General features: G+C 42.8%; 1 protein-coding gene across 1 annotated transcript; it reads right to left on the reverse strand.

The window, feature by feature from the left end:
• Positions 1 to 1,497: 1,497 nt before the first annotated feature.
• ZNFX1 (zinc finger NFX1-type containing 1) lies at positions 1,498 to 17,883 on the reverse strand. The gene is made up of 14 exons (XM_072112036.1): positions 17,681 to 17,883; positions 14,642 to 14,715; positions 11,987 to 13,807; positions 11,762 to 11,893; positions 10,810 to 10,958; positions 9,864 to 10,007; positions 9,204 to 9,309; positions 8,608 to 8,849; positions 8,389 to 8,528; positions 7,290 to 7,444; positions 7,055 to 7,200; positions 6,425 to 6,535; positions 6,244 to 6,339; positions 1,498 to 4,625 (listed from the first exon to the last, which is right to left on the reverse strand). Exons 2-14 carry the CDS (start codon positions 14,694 to 14,696, stop codon positions 2,181 to 2,183), a joined length of 5,742 nt encoding a protein of 1,913 aa, XP_071968137.1. The 5' UTR covers positions 14,697 to 14,715; positions 17,681 to 17,883; the 3' UTR covers positions 1,498 to 2,180.
• Between the last annotated feature and the right edge of the window lie 2,305 nt (positions 17,884 to 20,188).

Genomic DNA, 20,188 nt, shown 5'->3' on the forward strand with positions numbered 1-20,188 from the left:
CTATGTAAGGCAGAATAATTTGAGAATGATGTGGCATTATGTTTAGCTAAGGATGGCCTAGTACCACTGGGGGAAACAATTCACCATAAACGCCAGTTTCCACATTAAAGGAAACCTACCACTTGGGATAGGGCTTAGAAGCAGCACATGCCGTGCACCAGCTCAGGGTGAGCAGGTGCCGGCGCTTATCTTCGTTATGTTTTTAAACTGTTTTAAAGTGTTTTAACACTTTATTAATGTTTATATCCTTACTAGCTTCCCTGCACCGAGGTCCGCGCTCAGCGCACCATGCATGCGACCACTTCCTATTCAGGTGCACGCACGGTCGCGCACATGGTACACTGAGCGCAGACCTCGGTGCGGGGAAGCTAGTAAGGATATAAACATTAATAAAGTGTTAAAACACTTTAAAACAGTTTAAAACAGTTTAAAAACATAACGAAGATAAGCGCCGGCACCAGCTCACCCGGAGCTGGTGCACGGCATGTGCTGCTTAGAAGCCCAATCCCAAGTGGTAGGTTTCCTTTAAGCCGTTTTAAGGCTTAATTGTATTCTACAGCTCTGAGTGATGGTTTCAGAGATTTGAAACTCATTGGTGATTTTAGGGTAAGGGCTACACTCTATGTAAGACACAAGAAAAGATGAGTTTTAATGAATTGTGTGCTGTTTCTTATGGCAACGTTAAAGGGAACCTGTCATCAGAAGACCCTTTTCTGGCTCCACCATGTCCCCATAGAGAATAGAGTACACATTGCCATATAGTAAAACTGGCTTTTTTCCGAAAATAAAGATAAGTTAGTTCAAAGTTCTCCCTTCTGTATTCAAGCTGTGTCCATCATCCAATGGGACACTTATTCATGGATCCAGGCACTGTGACTGTGGTAATCTTTTTATATTTGTTATCCATGGCCTCCTTCCTTCTAAAATCAACTTTTCTAATTATGCTAATGAGCCTGGATAGCTATGGGGGAGGTTTCCATGGCCACTCAGTTCTGTAACTTCACAAGCTATTACAATGAGCAGGGCAGGTCTCCCTGCAGAGGACAGAGAGCAGAGGGTTGGGTGAGACATGTTCTGTTCATTGTAACAGCCTATGAAGCTAAAGCACCAAGGGGCTCTGGTATAATTTTAAAAATTGATTTTAGAAGGAAGGAGGCTATGGATAAAAAATATAAGGATATTACCACAGTCACGTTGCCTGGATCTATGAGTAAGTGTCCCTGGTTTATCATGATGGATTTTGGTGGTAGATTTCCTTCAACCATCATTTAGGTTTTCCTTTTCAATATGTCTTTTGATATTCTATTCTTGTGTTAACATCCTGTTATTTGTTAACATCCAAGTTGTATATCAGGAGAATTCTCCAGTATATACACGTGGTGGAATATGTCGCCATATAACATATACATGTATTTTACCTGTATGGGTGTGAGGACAGCCCTTAGTTATGCTCAACCTTGGCAACATAAACTGGATATGAAATAATAGATTCAGATATAGTGGGGAAAAACAAGGATTTTATTTTTTTTGCATATTTTTTTGGCGCACATAAAAACAGAAAAAAACATGATATACACACTATTAAAATATAGTAGCTGAAAAGTTTGCAATTTAGATTATTTTTTAATATATTTTTCAAATATTTTCTGGTATATTTTTTCTGGTTGTACTTTAAAACTGTCTGACACCTCCTGTTCTGTAGAGATCACTCCTCACCCGACAGCTCTGCATCACAGACAGTAAAAGTTATAGCCATAGCGTCTACAATGACCTCTACAAGGGTCAAAGAGGGCATGCCCACCACAACCTCCCATGTTATCTCCAGACATTAGGTTTCTATGGTCCTAGTAAGTACCCTAAAGCAGATCTCTCAAACATTTCAACAGCAACTTGGGCAAGAAGACCATCCCTTTAATCATGTTAGAATAAAGACTAAAAAAATCTGTAATTAGAAAAACTAAATTCATATCTATCCAGCTTTATTATTTTGGCCTCAAAAAATTTGAGGATTCTGAAGGATATATATCATCATGATTTAGCAATTCAATATTTAAAATATATGCATATAGATCACCTCAGTCTCTAAAAATGTTAGTCTTTATGATCATAGTAATTGGGAGAGGGGAGAGGGAGGTGCAGATGCAGAAGCAGTCTATGTGTCGTAGCCTCTAACGTTCACTTTAGAGAAAATTTTGCAGGCCTTGGAAATTTTGTAAGTTGTTGGCCTCCGACCAAGCTGCGTGTTGGGCGCCATCCATTTCAGGTGCCAGTCTATTGGTTGATTCAAGCTGGTGATTGGCTCCTCCGATGACTGCGCGGCACTCAGGACATGTAGAACGCTGTGTTGCCCCCCCACATTCCGTAATACAATACACATGCCCATTGGGACACTTAAACCAATGACCCCTCTGAAGGCCCATGGCCTGTACAATCATAACGCGCTCGTTCTCCGTAATCCCAAGCCCTGACCGTGGGAGACTGTTATTTAACTCTTTTAGTTTTGTCTTCACAAAGTTTTCATCCTCCTCCGTGAACTTTTTACTTTTTTCTAAAACATCTCTTACGACGTCTATTTGTTTCCGAATTTCCGGAGTGATTCTAGCCTTGGCCTCTTTACAGCTTACCAGCAGATCTTGAAGGTAGCTGAAACGGGTGACTTCAGTCTGTAGATCGTCGAGTTCTTGCTCCGTGAAAAATGAGCGTGGTTTTTCCAGCCACCCCTTCATTTCCAGCAGTCGATTCTTCAGTCGGTTCTTCTCTATATCGTCCACTTTACTAATATTGGTGAACAACTTTGCTATTTTTTGATAGAACAAGATCTTGTTTTCCAAACTAGACAATGTTCTGAGCGGGGTGTCTACGTTCTCTAATTCACTCTTCAGGTTTGAATATTCCTCTGGAAAATTTCTTCGTATTTCGACCATCTGGCGCAGGGTGGCTGATAGTCGGATTCTGAGATCGTTTTGTAGACCCACCTCCCCATTTATTCTCTTCTTGACCTTCTCAATCTCATCCAGAGTTTTGTTGACGACAGAACCATATCTCAGGTTCTTTCTAATGGGCGTCTGACATTTTGGACACACTTTTAGTTTGATAGCAACTTCTTCTTCAGTATCACTGTTCCCATTCATGTATGTATCCATACCCTGAGTCTCAAAAATGTGCCCACAGTCCTCGAGCTGTACGAAGCAGGCATCGTCATCGTCTTCAAATCCAAAAAAGATCTCATTGACCTCGTCTTGATGGCATACTCGACACTTTTTAGGGCAGGGCTCACCACATAAGCCAATGCAAGGGTGTCCGCATTTCAGTAGCTCTGTACAAGGGACATTGCATGGTGGGCGGTCACATGGCTCAGAGCAAAGCTTGCTGCAGGCGTAGTGCTGACATCTCCAATCACAGGGCTCCATACATGGAACGCAGGTTTCTCCACATTTCTTTTTACACTGGCTATGGACACAGCGATTTTGGCACGGCCTATTGCATGGAGGGCATTCGGTTGTGCATGGTTCTCGGCATTCGTGTGAACAAATTAAAACCGCTTTGCATGGATGCCTGCAACGGTCATGGAAACGACCTTGGAAGCAAGTTTCGCATGTACCACGACATGCGTGATTACAATTTAACTGCTTACGACATTGCTTTTTGCACTTCACCGGCATCCCGAAGTCTATGTCCCGCTTCTGCCAGCACTTGACTTCCTCACCATGCCCGCACTTCAGCTGTACTTTTACCATTTTCTGGCACCGTACTTCACATTCTTCTCCACAAAACCTTTCACATGGATGACCACATGGCAACAGCTGGCTACATGGTTCAGTGCAAACAAATTTATTTTCAGATACGCTACATGGCACCATTTGTTTGTGACCGCATAGTGGTATAAGCTTCTCCACCGGCTCCATGCATTGTCCACATGGCTGAAAACATTTTAGCCTGCATCTATGTCCTTTGTCACATCGCACCTTCTGGCAGTCTTTGTTACACTGGTATTCTTTGTGTTCGGGGTCATATGGGTGGCATACCCGCGTACACACGTGACCACAGTCTAATCTAAAATCACATTTTTGGGTGCATCCTCCTTCCGGTACCTTCTTAAAATCACTAGCTCTACTCACAAGTGTACGAGTTTCAGGGTGGTTCTGACAACAAAGCATGAGGTTTTCTCCGACTTGTCCCCCCTGACGTAAAGTATAAAGGATGCGGCTCCAGAGGGGCACAGTGCCCAACATTTTCATGTTACCAATACAGAACAGGCCTTTTTTAGCTCTTGATAATGCTACACAGATGCGGTTGGAAATCTGAAGGAAACCAACTTTCCCTTGCTTGTTGCTACGGACCAAAGAGAGGAGTATTATATCATTTTCCTCACCCTGGTACTTGTCAACTACATGCACTTTCACACCAGAGAAGATACTGGCTGGCATGAGTTTGCGAAGACAGAAAAGTTGCCCCGTGTATGTGGTAAGAATGGTGATCTGAGATGGTTTATATTCCTGGTGTAAGAAGTATTTGCACAGTTCTACTATGAACTCCGCCTCATGCTTGTTTTCGTGACTCTTCCCATCTTTGATTTCTTGTTCCAGGAATTCATGTTGTACAAAGAAGAGGTTGGTGGAAACCCCCTGGAGTGTGAGAAATAGAACAAACCATGATTAGAAACAATGTAATTGTAACTCATAGAACAAGGGTTGTTAATAGAGATGAGTGGACCCAAACATTTAGTTCCGGGTGTATCCTGCACGACCCTTACATATTGCCGGATTGGTGACCATTGCAGCCAATCCAGCAAGCTGACGCCCCTAGCTACTAGCCACTGCTGTAATTGGACAGGGGTAAGCTCCTGGCCAATCACAGACATGTCTACTAGCTAGGGGCTGCCAATCTGGCAAAATGTCAGGGTTGCAAGGGACGCACCCAAACCCCAATTCAGGTCCGATCATCTCTAGTTACTAAATATAAGAATAACTATACTATTATTTCTGACTATGCCTGTATGGAGAAAAGACTAACTTTATTATCTTAAAAAACATTTAGACTTGAATTGCTATATATAAAGACATAGGGGCAGATTTACTTACCCGGATCCAGCGGCGCGTTCTCTGAACAGGATTCGGCTCCGGACGGGATTTATGATGGCAGTTCCACCGCCGTCCACCAGGTGGCGCTGCTGCGCTGAAATGCATCTGATCGCGCCGGAATACACCGAGCTGGACCAGGTGAAGGTAAGCGCTTCCGAAGCGACACATTTTCAGTTATTAAATGCGGCAGTTTTTCCGAATCCGTCGGGTTTTCGTTCGGCCACGCCCCCCGATTTCCGTCGCGTGCACGCCAGCGCCGATGCGCCACAATCCGATCGCGTGCGCGAAAATCCTGGGGCATTTCAGGTACAAATCGGAAATATTCGGGTAACACGTCGGGTAAACGCGAATTGGGCCCTTAGTAAATGACCCCCATACAGTATATATCTGCTTCCATCAATAGTTCGGAACATGGTTTAGATGCTGGGCATGTCCATGAAGATCATCTAGCTCAGCCAACATTTAATACTTCTATGTTGACACCCACACTACCGTTCAAGACAACGAGTGACCACTCAACTTCTCACTGGGTACAGATGGCATCTTATCCATATTATTGAGGTTTCTACTATAGACGAAGCTGAGCTGCTGTATCTAAGCTGCCAGACAGGATGTCTTAAAGATATATTGTTGTTATTTAGGCACATAGTTATATAAACTGATCACTGACTTCAGTGATAATAAATCAATTAACCAGAAAAGAATAAGAAGACTATGGGGGTCATTTACTAAGGGCCCGATTCGCGTTTTCCCGGCGTGTTACCCGAATATTTCCGATTTGCGCCGATTTTCCCTGAATTGCCCGGGGATTTTGGCGCACGCGATCGGATTTTGGGGCATCTGTGCCGGCGTGCACGCGACAGAAATCGGGGGGCGTGGCTGAACGAAAACCCGACGGATTCAGAAAAACCGCCGCATTTAAAAAAAAAAAAATCTGTCGCGAAGCTTGCACTTACCTTCACTCAGCCCCGCTCGGTGAACTCAAGCGCGTTCCGATGCTTTTCAGCGCAGCAGCGCCACCTGGTGGACGGCGGAGGAACTACCTTAATAAATCCCGGCCAGACCCAAATCCAGCGTAGAGAACGCGCCGCTGGATCTCGAATGGACCGGGTAAGTAAATCTGCCCCTCTGAGTATCATAATCAGGAGTCGACCTCCCTTACCTTGATATTCTCATAGCTTTCTACAGATGGATGGTTCTCCAGTTCATTGTAGATATGAGGAGTCAGCAGTCTTGCTATTTCAGGTCGCATGCGATGCTAGAAGCAATGACACATAGTGATAAGGATGAAATGGAATAACCCACATTATCTTATGCCCTGTAGAAGGTGGTGCTGCCCTTACCTGGTAGTTGAGGCGAACATATGGTAGATCTGATTGAATAAGACGCTCAAACAGTGACACTTCCAGGTTAAAGTTCTTGGCTAGGTCATAGACATTGGCACTTGGCCGTAGCTGTAATAAGATGAAAAAATGAGATAACTTTTCCATCATGAATTCGTTATATTGACTAAGCATATCCTAGATAATCATTGAAAGCTTGAACTCATGCACAGGATATGGAAAGGAGGTTAACCTCTAGTGTTAGGTTCAGGTGCTTCCAACCCTACATCTGCATGTTTCAGCAGTGTCACCAATTATATGAAAGTCTACTCTTCTAATTTCTAGACTGCACCTCTAGATGGGCTATTAAAGTATGGTAGATGGAGGTGCAACCTCTGAGATCCTGACAGTTACTACGATCACTCAGAGAGAACAGGACAAGCAAGCGCTGTCCCTCTCCAAAGAGATGAATGAAAGTATCACCAGGAACACACAGGCAAAAAAGAGCTGTCCTTGTCCTACTCTCTAACCAAAAGTAGGGATTTAAGGCCTAAGACTATCTAAGTAAATCATGGGGATGCAAAAAGTTGACCCAATGGCTTCTAAATAGGTGAAGGATTTGTTAAGTGTGCCCTGTCTATGATAACATACCTGTTGGTGGTCCCCAATAAGAATAAGATGTTGGCAGGCCGAGGTCAGAGTGGTTATGGTATGAGCCTCCAGGACTTCTGCTGCCTCTTCCACTATGACAATGCGGGGCTCCACTTCTTGGAGGATGCGTCTATATTTAGCAGCACCTGTAAACATTAAAGCAACAGGACTGGTTACTAGAACTAGATGCCAAGTTACAAATATTCCTACGTCCACTACTTGTTAGGACACTGACCTGTGGTTGTCATGCCAATCACCGTAGCTTCCTTCAGAATCTGCAAGTCCTGTTTTTGTCTCAGTTCTGTTAAGCGATCGGCCAAGTCCTGATAATTTTGTTCATGAGCCAGGGTCTTCCGTCGAATGTCTATCTGGTAGAGTTGTATCCAGTGTCTATTGTTTGAAAGAAAACTTGCAGATTCAGTTGGGGCAAAAAGCATCCCAAAGCCCCCTAAAACTTATAATTATACAGACTCATCCATAGAATGAGTTCTGTGTGAATGCTCCTGGACATACAGGCGGTCCCCTACTTAAGAACACCTAACTTACAGACAACCCCTAGTTACAAACTCTAGTTACAGTTATCACAGGGGTCTGCAATTAAACGTTATTATTAATCCTGGTTCTTATGAGAATCCAACATTTTTAAAATCCAATTGTCACAGAGACCAAAAATTTTTGCCCGGAGCTACAATTATAAAGTATACAAATCCGACTTACATCCAAATTCAACTTAAGAACAAACCTACAGAACCTATCCTGTACATAACCAGGGGACCGTCTGTATAGGTGAGTACTTAGAACAAACTTAGACCATTAGTTTGTTTAGCAGTCCTAGTCTGAGGTTCACCAATGTAAGAGGCACCTCTTGATGAATCTTTACAACACAAAATGAAACGCATGTCAACTATAAGATTCCCATACATTTGGGACTCTTTAACATACATTTCTGCATATGTACCTAAGCTCTTCCTACTTCTTTCACTTTTAAACTGTGCGGAGAGAAGCTCAAAGGGTTGTCTAGTCCCTTGGCCTTTTTTTTGATAATAATGACCATAATCATATCATTGGGTTTCCAACACCAGGACCCTTAACCCGTCGCTTATTCCAAGCTGCATCCAGAAGCTACTTAGGGGACAATTAAAGTTCTTTTGATTTTGACACATTCCCTGCTCAAAATCCAACATCAGAGACAGCCTGATAAAAGTACAAGGTAAAGGAGTCCACCCCCCACCTGTATGATACTGATGGCCACACCCTAAACACTGATAACACTGTGATGACTATAACGTAGGAGTTCCTATCTTGACCTATGGTCCCATCTAGTATTATATTACCTGTACAGCTTCCAGCGTGTGTTCAGGTCTAGACTCCACAAGTCTGTAATCCGGTCAGCCTCGTCTTCTGTCATTGCATCCAGTTTCCGTAACTCCGTCCTCATCCTTTGCTTCCTCTTCTTTTTCTGTTCCCGTGACATCTTGACAAAAATTGTGTCCAATTAAGAACATGTAAGTTCTCAAATCTCTTTGTCTACTGTTGATTGTGATAACACTTACTTGCCAACCCTCTGTGTTCTCCTGCGTGTCTTGTGGTTCCTTGCTGTCTATTGACATTGCCTGTACAAGTCTCGCCACTTCATCATCCTCACTTCTTTTGTACTTTCTTCTAGGTCTTCCAATGTCATCATGATCATCATCGAGGACGCGTTCTTCCTCAATTATTTCAGCCTCCTCTTTGATATCAATCAGGTCACCTTCTGGTTCCTCTTCCTCTAACTCATCAGGTTCAGGAGGTTGTTCTAAAAGAAAATCCAAAGTGTGAATCTAATGAGACTAATGATAGTAATGGCTTCTGCACCCGCCTGTCCATTGCAAGACCATGGACAGATATCTAACCACTGGAAATAAACAATAAAAGCTTTCTTTAGAAGGACAGGAAGCAGAGATCTTGAAAACCGTAAGGAATGAATACAGAAAGTATATTGGAAATTTGAATAACTTTTCCCTACTCAATCCATATCAAATATTTGTTAAAAGTGGACAACCCCTTTAACAACATACAGAAAGAGGGGACTATACCCTTCCCAGATGAGTACGGAATTGATATTTTCTAAGACACTTTATACAGTTGTATATGACAATTCTTACATTACCTGCTGCATTAGGATCTGTTGTTTGGGTGAATGGCAGGATACCCAGACCAAGCCACTCCACAATAAGTGACGTCTTCCCGCTTGGAAAAAAGAAATCCTCGTGATTCTGAGCAAAACAAGTAAAGTCATTAGTTCAGTGAGAATTTATATAGAGCCAAAAATAGCGATAGATCAATTTGCCATTTTTTATACCCCTACAAATGATATGGCCCCAAGAAGTAAGTTCTTCTTCATCCAGGAGACGGTAACTTTTTATTATTGGCACACACAGAGGCACAACCTCAGAGACAGTAAAAGGTTACCGCCCCCTTGTCTAATAACCAATGTAATTTGTACTGCAAAAAAGTAAAAAAAATGAACATAATAAAACAAAAATAGCAAAACGGAAACATTGTGACCATTAAAATGCAGGGATAGAAGTACAAAGTAGGCAGAGAACGTCCAAGCCTTATTAGACTTATGTTGTTAACACAATTTTTTTTCATTTTGAAAAGTATGATGTGTTTAGTTTTTTTTTAAGTCGATCTGCAATACATTTAATCGGAGCGTGTTCAGTTTTGCCCACCTTTGATTGACATCTCATAAAATTGATTGTTTTTTAGGCAACCTCTTCAACTTTTCGTGCTGTAGAGAATGCAAATCCGGTATTTTTCTTCTTACCGTGACACTCAGCAGACTGTCCATGTGCTTTTCCTTTATGAACCTCTCCAGAAACCTTTCATGTATGATCCCAGTAGTGGAGCACTGTTGAAGCTTCCCGCCCTCCTCAATCTTTATTTCTGATTCCTTCATTGTGCTGAAGACCTACAATGGAAAAAATATCAGAAACAATAAATGGAGGAAGGAACACTGACTTAGGGGCATTACAGCTCCAACGCTCCTTACTGTCCCTACATTGGGGCACATTTATTTACCCGTCCCGTTGGCGACGCCGATCCGGAATGTCCGACGTGGATTCGGAGCTACCGTGATTCACTAAGATCGTGCGTCCAATTTCCTGCATGTGTTGCTTCCCCCGCTGAGGTCTGCCGGAGTTCACCATCTTCTTCCCGGTGCATGTAAGTGCTGATCTTGCGACACAATTTGGTTTTTAAATTCCGCAGTTTGTGCGAATCAGTAGGGTTGTCCGACGTCCACGACCCCCCCCCCCATTTGTGACGTATGCAAGCCGACGTCGATGCGCTACAATCCGATCGCATGCGGCAAAAACCCGTGCAAATCGGAAAAATTTGCGAAACCCTTAGTAAATGTGCCCCATTGTGTGCATCCCCATCTGTTTGCCCATAAAGGATCATCCCTGATAAAAGTTACGCTTAGGCCGTGTTCACACACATCGTTTGAGTTGAAATTGTTTTTACATTGAATTTACAATGCATTAACAAATGCTGTATGTGAACCCAGCTTTATATGCTAATTTGGTCATTTATGAGACTTTCCCTACAGAAAGTTGCCTGAGCATGAAATCAAATCAGAGTTGATAATGTTTAGGCTGCAGTCACAAAGTTATAATGAAGTAGATGACAGTACTGCCTTCCGGGTATAAACTTAGAATATAATGCGAAAGATTACAACACTGTCCTCCCAGCAGGAAAAATATATGACTTACTTCGCCAATTGCTCTTCGTATATGTAGTGGACAATTTCTGCGATTCCCAGGACTTGCCCTTAGTTCTCTGAGATTAAATTTTTTTAGCACCTCACTGCTGCTGCGCCCTCCCACACGCACAATTCCTTCTCCCAAGAATTGGTGGATGCCTGAAACGCGAATGTAAGATTGGTGATTAGGCAGATAGGGGTCTGCAAACAATAGTTTATTTTGCATTAGTAACCTACATTCCTATCCTGGCACCATGAAATAAGATGTGAGATCACCAGACACCAGGTAATATTACTTTACCATGCCCCTTACATAATACTCATCCAGTCTATAAATAAATCTCCCTGCCAGCTAGACAGCAACCTACTAAGCCATCAACCCCTTCCAATGGCCACTGCCTCTGTAAGGTCTCATTTGAACAAACATATCCTTGCCCAGGTGACCATGCGGCGGGGTGCAGGATGTAGGACGGGTGCATGCTCCTCACCCCTCCCTACTCTATTAAAAGCCGGGCGGCTGCGCTGTTAAAAGGGCAAAATATAGGACATGTACAATATTTTTCAGTGCAGTCGCCCTTCCTGGTCACAGTGGCATGATAGGGTGCCATTGGCCCCCATGCTGGTTCCATAACAGAGCCATTAATACCAGGAAATATTACACCCAACGTTGGACATCTGGTAACCTTCCCAGATAACTTCCCATTAGACAACATGCTAATTACCTACCTTTCCTTGGCTAAGAAACATTACCATTGCTCCTTACTACCTCTAATAACACAAGAATAATATCTTATTACCAACTAAATACCTACCTTCTCTACCTATGGGATAGCAGGAACCTTAAATGACCGTACTTTCCATCCTTACACTAAAATGTATGATAGGGGCGAAACTAATAATAGACCAAAAGGTGCGATAATTGCCACATAAACCCAACAATAACCCATATGAATTATACACACCTTCCAAAAACTGATCTAATGCATGATTTGTGTAACACACTACAAGGACGGGACAGGACAGTCGATCTGTTTGCCACACATTGGTGTTCTTAAGCAGAGCACGTGCAATCTTCAGTCCTACGTATGTCTTGCCTAGAGGGAAAAAAAGTCAATATTCATATTTATTATATAAAATATCCCATCTTTACTATCTTTTATGATTTCCCATTTAACTTAGCTAGTCACCTGTGCCTGGTGGTCCCTGGATGATGGCAAGTTCCTTGGTAAGTGCCAGCCGTACAGCTTCAATTTGAGACTCATCAAAGCCGAGAATTTCTTTAGATGGCCATTCCCGGGGATTCAGAACATTAATTTTATTCTCGAAGGTTGAACTTATCTCGTCTTTATTTAACAAACAGTTAAAGTCGTATTTCCCACCGGCATTGAGATACTGTGGTGCTCTAACATCCTTCTCACATGATACAATGTATTTTTGGAAGGGTACATCCTGGACGTTCATCTCCTGTAACCCTTCCAAGACATGACGATAAGCCTCAAAGTATGCCGTAGTTTCCACCATGATAAAGGAATCTGTTGGCCGTACTCTGGCCAGTAGTTGTCTGCTTCGCTCACTGAATTGCAACTGGACCTCACCTTGAGCCAACTCTTTAGGATCACGATTAGAAACCATGGCAAAGAGAAAGGTTTCAAAATTGTCTTGGGAGAGGCACACCAGAGAACCATATATCAAACGTTTGGAGTTCTGCCAGCGAATCCACTTCAGTGGTGTAATGTCGAACTGCACTTTGTAGATGATACCTGTAGGAGTGCACACAGGAGCCACCACACGTGTGTCAAAGTAAATTCGGATGTCGTCAAACTTCATTTTTCGAAACCCTCTATCGTCATGGTTCATCAGAATATCCTGGATCCCTTTTCTTAATGGCCTTACAAAATCTTCCCTTAAAAGTCGGAAATGAGTGTCCAAGTAAAGCTCGGTGCTTTCATATTTGTCCTTTAAAGTATTTGGTCTGAGAAAGGGATCCTTTTTCAAGTGGATTTCATCATAAAGAGGATATACACTCATGGTCCTGAAGTCATCTGGAGCAACCTCCGTTCCGATAACCATGTGTGTGTCCTCTCGTAGTGTCCTCTCTCTCTTCCTACCCTGAAGATGCTGTATTAAATTTGATATTCTCTCTAGCCTTTGCTCTATGTTCTCTCCAACATTTACTCCAGACGCACGCAAAGTATTTATAGAGCCGGGCAAAAGAGAAACCAACAGGGAGGTTTCTTGCAAGCTGCTGGCGGGAAAAAGGCTGGTAATTTCTTGGAGGAGACCAAGTATGTTGAAAATATTATCTGGGTAGCGATGTCTTCTCTCCGGCACTGGGTCTGTCATCATCCCAACTATATATTGTGGGAGGCAGGTGCTGAAGAATGAGGAGGACTTGAGCTGTCCAAGAAGATGCTGCACGCTTTGCTTGTCTAACCTTGCTGTACACGCTCTACAAAGCACTTTGCAAAACAACTCTACAACGTCTGGCCTCATTTCTCTAGATGACAGAAAATCATTAAGACCAGAGTGTGCGGTCAGTGTTATAACCACCTCCGAAGGATCCTTTTCTAGGAGTCCTTCCAAAGCTTTGTAGCCCAAACGTCTAACTTGCTGATCTCTTCCATATTCTCTGCCCTGTGGTGGCCTATTCTGTCTTCGATCAGCTTCCTGATTGTGGTTTCCTCCTCTTCCAATATTACCCCTTGGTCCACCCGCTCTCTGGTCATTTTGATGTCCACCACCCCTAGGGAGATTTTGTCCTCTTGGACCTTGCTCATTCTGTCTACCACCACGTAGGTTCTGTTCTCCAGCAGGTTGGGCATTTCTTCTTCCAACTACAGGTCCACCTCTTCCACCACCTGGGTGCTCACGTTGACCAGCAACTCCCTGTCCTTGTATTCTACGAGCTGGGGGTACATATCTGCCGCCACCTCTTTGACCATTCTGCCTGGGAACTAATTCTTGCATTCCACCTTCATTCCTTTGCTGATGATGCTGACCTCCTCTGTCTGGAAAAAAAATCAATAACTATTTCAATACTTTTGCTTCACAAAAAGATGTTTTACCGACATAAATGGAAAACATAGGTTTTATGTTTACTTATTGTACTTTCATAATCATATGCAACATCTCCACCGGGGGATGATAGCACCAGACATTTTGGCAGTGAACTACTCTCCTTTGAGAATACATAAAAAAGTGTGTGGATGGAGAGATCCATAGGCGCAGTAGTTGGATCAATAGATATTTAGTTTACTGCTATTTACAGTATATGGCCAGTTTTATTCTCTTACTCTTACTTTAGGCTATGGGAACCTATGGATTAGTTATTATCCCCAATGGCCAGCTTTCTTGGAGCATATAGTCACCATAAACTAAGAGAAATTGGCGACTACATCTATGCCAACTACAGGCAGTCCCATACAGGATAGGTTCTGGAGGTTTGTTCTTAAGTTTAATTTGTATGTAAGTCGGAACTGTATATTTTATAATTGTAGCTCCAGGCAATTTTTTGGGGGGTTTCTGTGACAATTGGATTTTAAAAATGTTGGGTTGTCATAAGAACCAGGATTAACACTAAAGCTTAATTACAGACACTGCGATAACTGTTATAGATGTTTATTGTAACCTATGGCTAAAGTACAGTAAATGACCAACATCCAGAGGTCCGTTTTTAACTAGGGGTCGTCTGTAAGTCGGGGACTGCCTGTACAATGTGTGTCTGCAGTTGTATAACTGGGCATCAATGAGGGTCCACAAGACAAATTTCCTCCCATTATACTTGGTTTTGGCCATTTCATATTTGTATATTTTGCATATTGTAGAAATAATCTATAGCTTACGTCTTGGATTTGGGTGAAGGATAACTAGAGGTCCCTGTCTTCTCTCAGGATCCATGGATGGCTTCAGAAAAGTTCTGTAATATTAAAAGAACACAAACAGTCATGACATAAGTTTATTTTAAGCCGTGAGAAGAGTCCTCACGCCTATCGCATTATCTGACTTGTTATTACTCTGTAATGTCTGATTTTGTTTGTATATGGAGCCCATGATCTGTACAGAGCTGCAGAATATGTTGGTGCTTTATTAATAAAAATTTATATTATTATTGTTATTGTATTTGCACATTTTATAATATTCATAGAAGTTAAAGCGTCCAGCACGGATCACAGGGATACAGGAAATATTCGGCTGGCCGGAAGCTCCCCGAGTGCACCCTCCAAACAAATAGGGGCACAGATAATATGGAGTGCAGCCCGGGAAATCAGGAGCAAAAGGGGAGGTGAGTACATGTTTATTTTTTTTTAAAAAGCCAGTGCCAATTTATTTCTCGTTTCCTGGTTTTCCTCTGTTGACCATGTAAGTAGTAAATCTAGGTCTAAAACCCTATAAAGAGATTTTTCTCTTAAAGCAGTTTTCTAAAACCTAACACTGATTTAGGTAGACTTAGCCCCGAATCTAACAGTGGCTACTCCACACCCCAGTTGCCTCTTCAGGTAATTAGCATTAAAATATGATAAAGTATTAAAACTGAAAAATAAAAAGTAAATAGGGATTAGTCACATTTAGGGAATCTACCATCAACATCTACTAAATAAGTAGATCCTGACTTTAGATTTCCTGTAACGGGGTAAATATAAGATTCTAAGAGGTTCCAGTCTAGAGTCTTAAAGGAAACCTTCCATGAGGAATCTACTAGCAGAAGTAGATCTGATCCAGATTCCTCCGGCCTGCCTCTGGCCTCACCTGTAATTTAATAATCCTGGAACCTAACTTGTTAAAAAACATTATTTTAGTAATATGTAAATTAACTGGAGAGGCTACTGGGGCGTGTACAAGCCTGACTTGGCACTGGGAGCTAAGTTTACTCCCCCTCCCCAGTAGCCTCTGCAGTTACTTTACATATTGCTAAAATAAAGTTTTTTAACAAGTTAGGTTCCAACAATATTAAATTACAGATTAGGGCAGAGGCAGGGAGGAGGAATCTACTAACAGATCTACTTCTGATGGCAGATTCCTCATGGTAGGTTTCCTATAATCATATTATTCTTTAACTCTGTTAAAGAGACCCTCACATGACCCTTGGGCAGCGGGACTTGGACTTCCTGTAACGTCCTATGTCCTGCTGACTTCCTGTGGATGGAGGGATCAGTGCAGTCATTACTGCCTGTACAGTCCTCCATTACAACAACGCCCACATCACTAGTTGGAGGGGTGTGATTTTTTTGGAAGGCCGTGCATACAGAGATTGGTGCCGGGTGTGGGTGTATAACCCCCATACTTACATACTGATGATCAGCGATATTACAGGAAGACAACTATGGAGATTAGGGAAATTTTAGCTACAGAAAGCAAATATCAATGTGCTTGCTCATATGGTAGTGACTCAGAGTTTGGACCCTGAGGGTATAGCGTGCAGTATCTGCAGCTGACAGGGGACACAAGTCCATCTCATTACTCAGTCTTCTGACTACACAACACTACAGACGTATGGAGAAAAGTACTATAAATAGGACATAATCTAAAGGGGTTTTCCAGGTTTACAATATAGATGGCCAATCCTTTGCTATATAACATTTTGATTTATTATTATTATTGATTGGTTGCTAGACCTCAGTAAGGAAGACTGAGTACATCAAATAAGCATGGTGTACAGTATTTTATAAGGATATACTATCTGACCAACAAATTCCAGCTCTATCCTCAAGAAACTAAAAACACTGGCAGTATACACCTTGTCAACAGAGTGACGGTAATGATTCAGACTTGGCTTATAGCCTTAAATATACACAAGCAAGCTCTTTGAAGGGAACCTGCTATGTTGTTTATGTAGTCCTATCTACCCACAGCATGTTACAGTGCAAGAGGAGCTGAGCAAATTGAATGTATTGTCCTATCTGAAGGCAGCATGCTATAGAGCAGGAATAGTTGAGCAGTTTTTTAATGGTGTCCTATCTGCAAGCAGCATGTTATAGAGCAGGAGGAGTTGAGCTGATTGTACATAGTGTCCTATCTGTAGGCAGCATGTTATACAGCAAGAGGAGCTGAGCAGATTGTGCAATGTGTCCTATCTATAGGCAGCATGTTACAGAGAAGGATGTAGATTGTACATAGCGTCTTATCTGCAGGCACCATGTTATAGAGCAGGAGGAGCTGTGCAGATTGTACATAGTGTCCTATCTGTAGGCAGCATGTTATAGAGCTGGAGGAGCTGAGCAGATTGTACATAGTGTCCTATCTGCCAGCAGCATGTTATAGAGCAGGATTTAGTTTGTACAAAGTGTCCTATCTGCAGGCAGCATGTTATAGAGCATTGTAAACAGCAATGCCTGGAAAAACAGTGTTTGCATAGGTAACACATCATCCCCATGTACTTCCAAAAAAAACACCTTGAAAGTTGACAATGTGGCCACTATTTTACCACGTCACAGTCAGGAAAATGGTAACATATATATACAGTATTAAATAAGGAAGTAATACAATAACAGATCAGCAGATGGGAGTTTCCCTGAAAGAACTGGTGATACATTGCTTTTATTCTCCAGCAAGTAGAAAATACTTAGACAGAAAACATAAGCCGTGATAGACTACTGAAAACATAGCAGAATAATGAAGGTTCTAGCTGTGGTATGCATAGAAGGTGCAAATGATGCCAAATCATACCACCCAGTACAGAAACTTTTCCCTTCCTATCCATTTCAATAGGACAGTTTTACATTGGCGTTTGGCACCATTGCCCTTCCCCTATAGAGGAGTGTTACATAGCGGCCAGTATAAGGAAGGATAGGACGGGATGGAGCCCCCTACTCAAGGCCATAGTGATGTATGATAGTATGATAGTGATATAGTGATGTCTGCCAGGGATTATATCAGCGTCTTACCTGGAAGCTTTGCTGTCTGCGCTCAGTGCTGCGTCACAATTCCTTATATTCTGCTTCTAGTCCTCTGCCTCTTCCCCAGGTCACTGCTGTGTCTCTTGTGTCTTCCCCTGCTAGATATATATATACCAGCGCTTGATCCCTCCCATCCTCTGCTTTCAGTTTCCATTCTCGCTTTCACAGTCTACAGAGAAGGAATCACACAGAGGAGGGGTTGGTGGGGAGAAACAGCAGAAAGGGAAACGTAATACAGGCGGTCCCCTACTTAAGGACACCTGACTTACAGACGACCCCCAGTTACAGACTGACCCCTCTGCCCACTGTGACGTCTGGTGAAGATCTCTGGATGTTACTATAGCCCCAGACTGCAATGATCAGCTGTAAGGTGTCTGTAATGAAGTTTTATGGATAATCCTTTGTCCGAAAAAATTTTTAAACTCCAATTGTCACTGGGGCAAAAAAAAAAAAAAATTGTCTGGATCTATTATAAAATATACAGTTTTGACTTGCATACAAATTCAACGTAAGAACAAACTTATGGAACCTATCTTGTACGTAACCCACTGATGTTAGAGGGATTGTCTAGTTTTGCTAACCGGCGAATGTTGACAGCCTCTGTAGGAGACAGAGCAGAGGGCAGATAGCACGTAGGGTAGTCTGCAGGGGATATGATCAGCTGATATCACATCCCTGTATCTGCTGATGCTCACCACAACGTAATTGTAATCCAGTTATATCACAGCGATAGCCGGCTGCGCTATACATACTGCAATGTACGGGATAGTATGGAAGACACAAAAGACACTGGTGCCAGCGATAGGAGGACCCTCACAATCTATAAATGAACTGAGCCTAAGTTACAGTAACCTAAAATTCGTCTGATAGAAAATAAGACCCACACTGTAAAAAGCAAATTTAATAGTAACAATCCATGACCCAGGCAATTGCTGACTCGGTACGATTAGAGATGAAAGGAAAGTAAAAGAATTCTGCCTGACCATCCCCTTCTAACTAAATAACAATACATACAACTTTTTGAATTGGAAGGTGATTGGTCACAGCCTTTATTGAAAATGTTTACAATCTGTAAAAAACAAACTTTATTAAAACACAAAAATATAACAATTCTTTTCCAAATTAAAATGATGGGTGAGCAGAGTCCTTGACAACAGCTTCCAAAAATTGCCACCAATATTTCCATAATCATCTTCGTCCGGTGCCTTTATATACATTATATATATGCTCAGAAAGCACGCTCGGCGTGTGATGTCACAACTACCAAAAACCACTAGCCGCCAACCTCCTAGCAAGTGGCGTGAGCAGAGGTGACTAACCATCAAACTTAATAAAACCAACCAGGTCCTAAAAGGGGAGGCCACCCCCATGAAGGATCCTGGCAAAATCATCTTACCTTCCGGACTTAAAATAACCACACCATCTTTTCCTCAACTTGTTATCCACTTTACCAGTTGAATTAGCTGTTGCCAAGAACCCCGCCCCCGCCACCGCATGGCGGCTTGACCCCTTAAGCCGGCATGCCCCTCCACACCCGCACAGCAAATCCAGCCACTTCAGCCAAACCGTAATTGAACACATCCAATCCCAAATCCGTCAAATGTACCCCATCCGGGCCTGTATAACTCACTTCCTCCTCAAGCAAATCATGCCGCACCACTAAACCTCCATTCAGGCGCACAAACTTTGACACACTTTTATTGATCTTCTTCAGACATACCCCATCTAGCCGCCTCCGTAGCTGCGCCTATACGGAAGGAATGTGAACAATATTCCCCTTCTCTTAACCCCAATCTCCTTATGCATACCCGAAATACCGCTACAAACTGATATCTAGTCAATGGTGACCCATCAGCATGGATAAACAAGGAGCCGGCTGCTCCCCCGCGCACCTGCACGAAAGCCTCATAATTTGCCACCGGGCAAACCAACTGACCCTCCAATCTGCGCAATGAAACCAAAAAACCCTTCCCCAACGTATCAGTTTTTGACCCCACCAATGTAATCCGCACCTCATCCATCCCCATTACCACATGATGCACTTGTATCCCTCCTGGCGAACTTTTTCTGGGACTAACCAACTCCCCCACCCGAAAAGCCCCAAAAAATGGGACCATCAGGGGGACCACCCTGTTTGACGTACCCTTTAACCGCCTGCCTGACAATGAATGACTGCGTATCATCCACCCCTCCGCAAAGTTTAAACAGAAATGATAGCGCAGCCAATGACTTCTGAACCCCAGCCCTAGACACTCCCTTCTCTAACAACACCGAAATGTAACAAATAACTGCCTCCCCTCTGACCCAAGGCAACCCTCCAGCACACCAGTCATCCTGAAAAAGAAACCACGCCTTCCATACCTTCTGATATGCCAACCATGTGGATGGCGCCAACGATCTCTGAATCCAATACAAAATCTTTAAGTTACCAACTCCCAAACCGCGTCCGGACACAACTTCGGCTCCTTCGCCGCCCCCGGCACCAGTTCCCTGAAT

This window comes from Engystomops pustulosus, chromosome 6, assembly GCF_040894005.1.
Source record: "Engystomops pustulosus chromosome 6, aEngPut4.maternal, whole genome shotgun sequence".
Taxonomy (NCBI): domain Eukaryota; kingdom Metazoa; phylum Chordata; class Amphibia; order Anura; family Leptodactylidae; genus Engystomops; species Engystomops pustulosus.

Excerpts from the sequence above, each read along its gene's own strand:
- ZNFX1 (XM_072112036.1), bottom strand. The coding sequence starts at position 14,696 with ATGGATCCTGAGAGAAGACAGGGACCTCTAGTTATCCTTCACCCAAAT. Across the intron at positions 10,008-10,809 it reads TACGAAGAGCAATTGGCGAA|GTCTTCAGCACAATGAAGGA; the intron begins GTAAGTCATATA and ends TTTCCATTGTAG. Across the intron at positions 4,626-6,243 it reads AAAGCTATGAGAATATCAAG|GGGGTTTCCACCAACCTCTT; the intron begins GTAAGGGAGGTC and ends CTCACACTCCAG.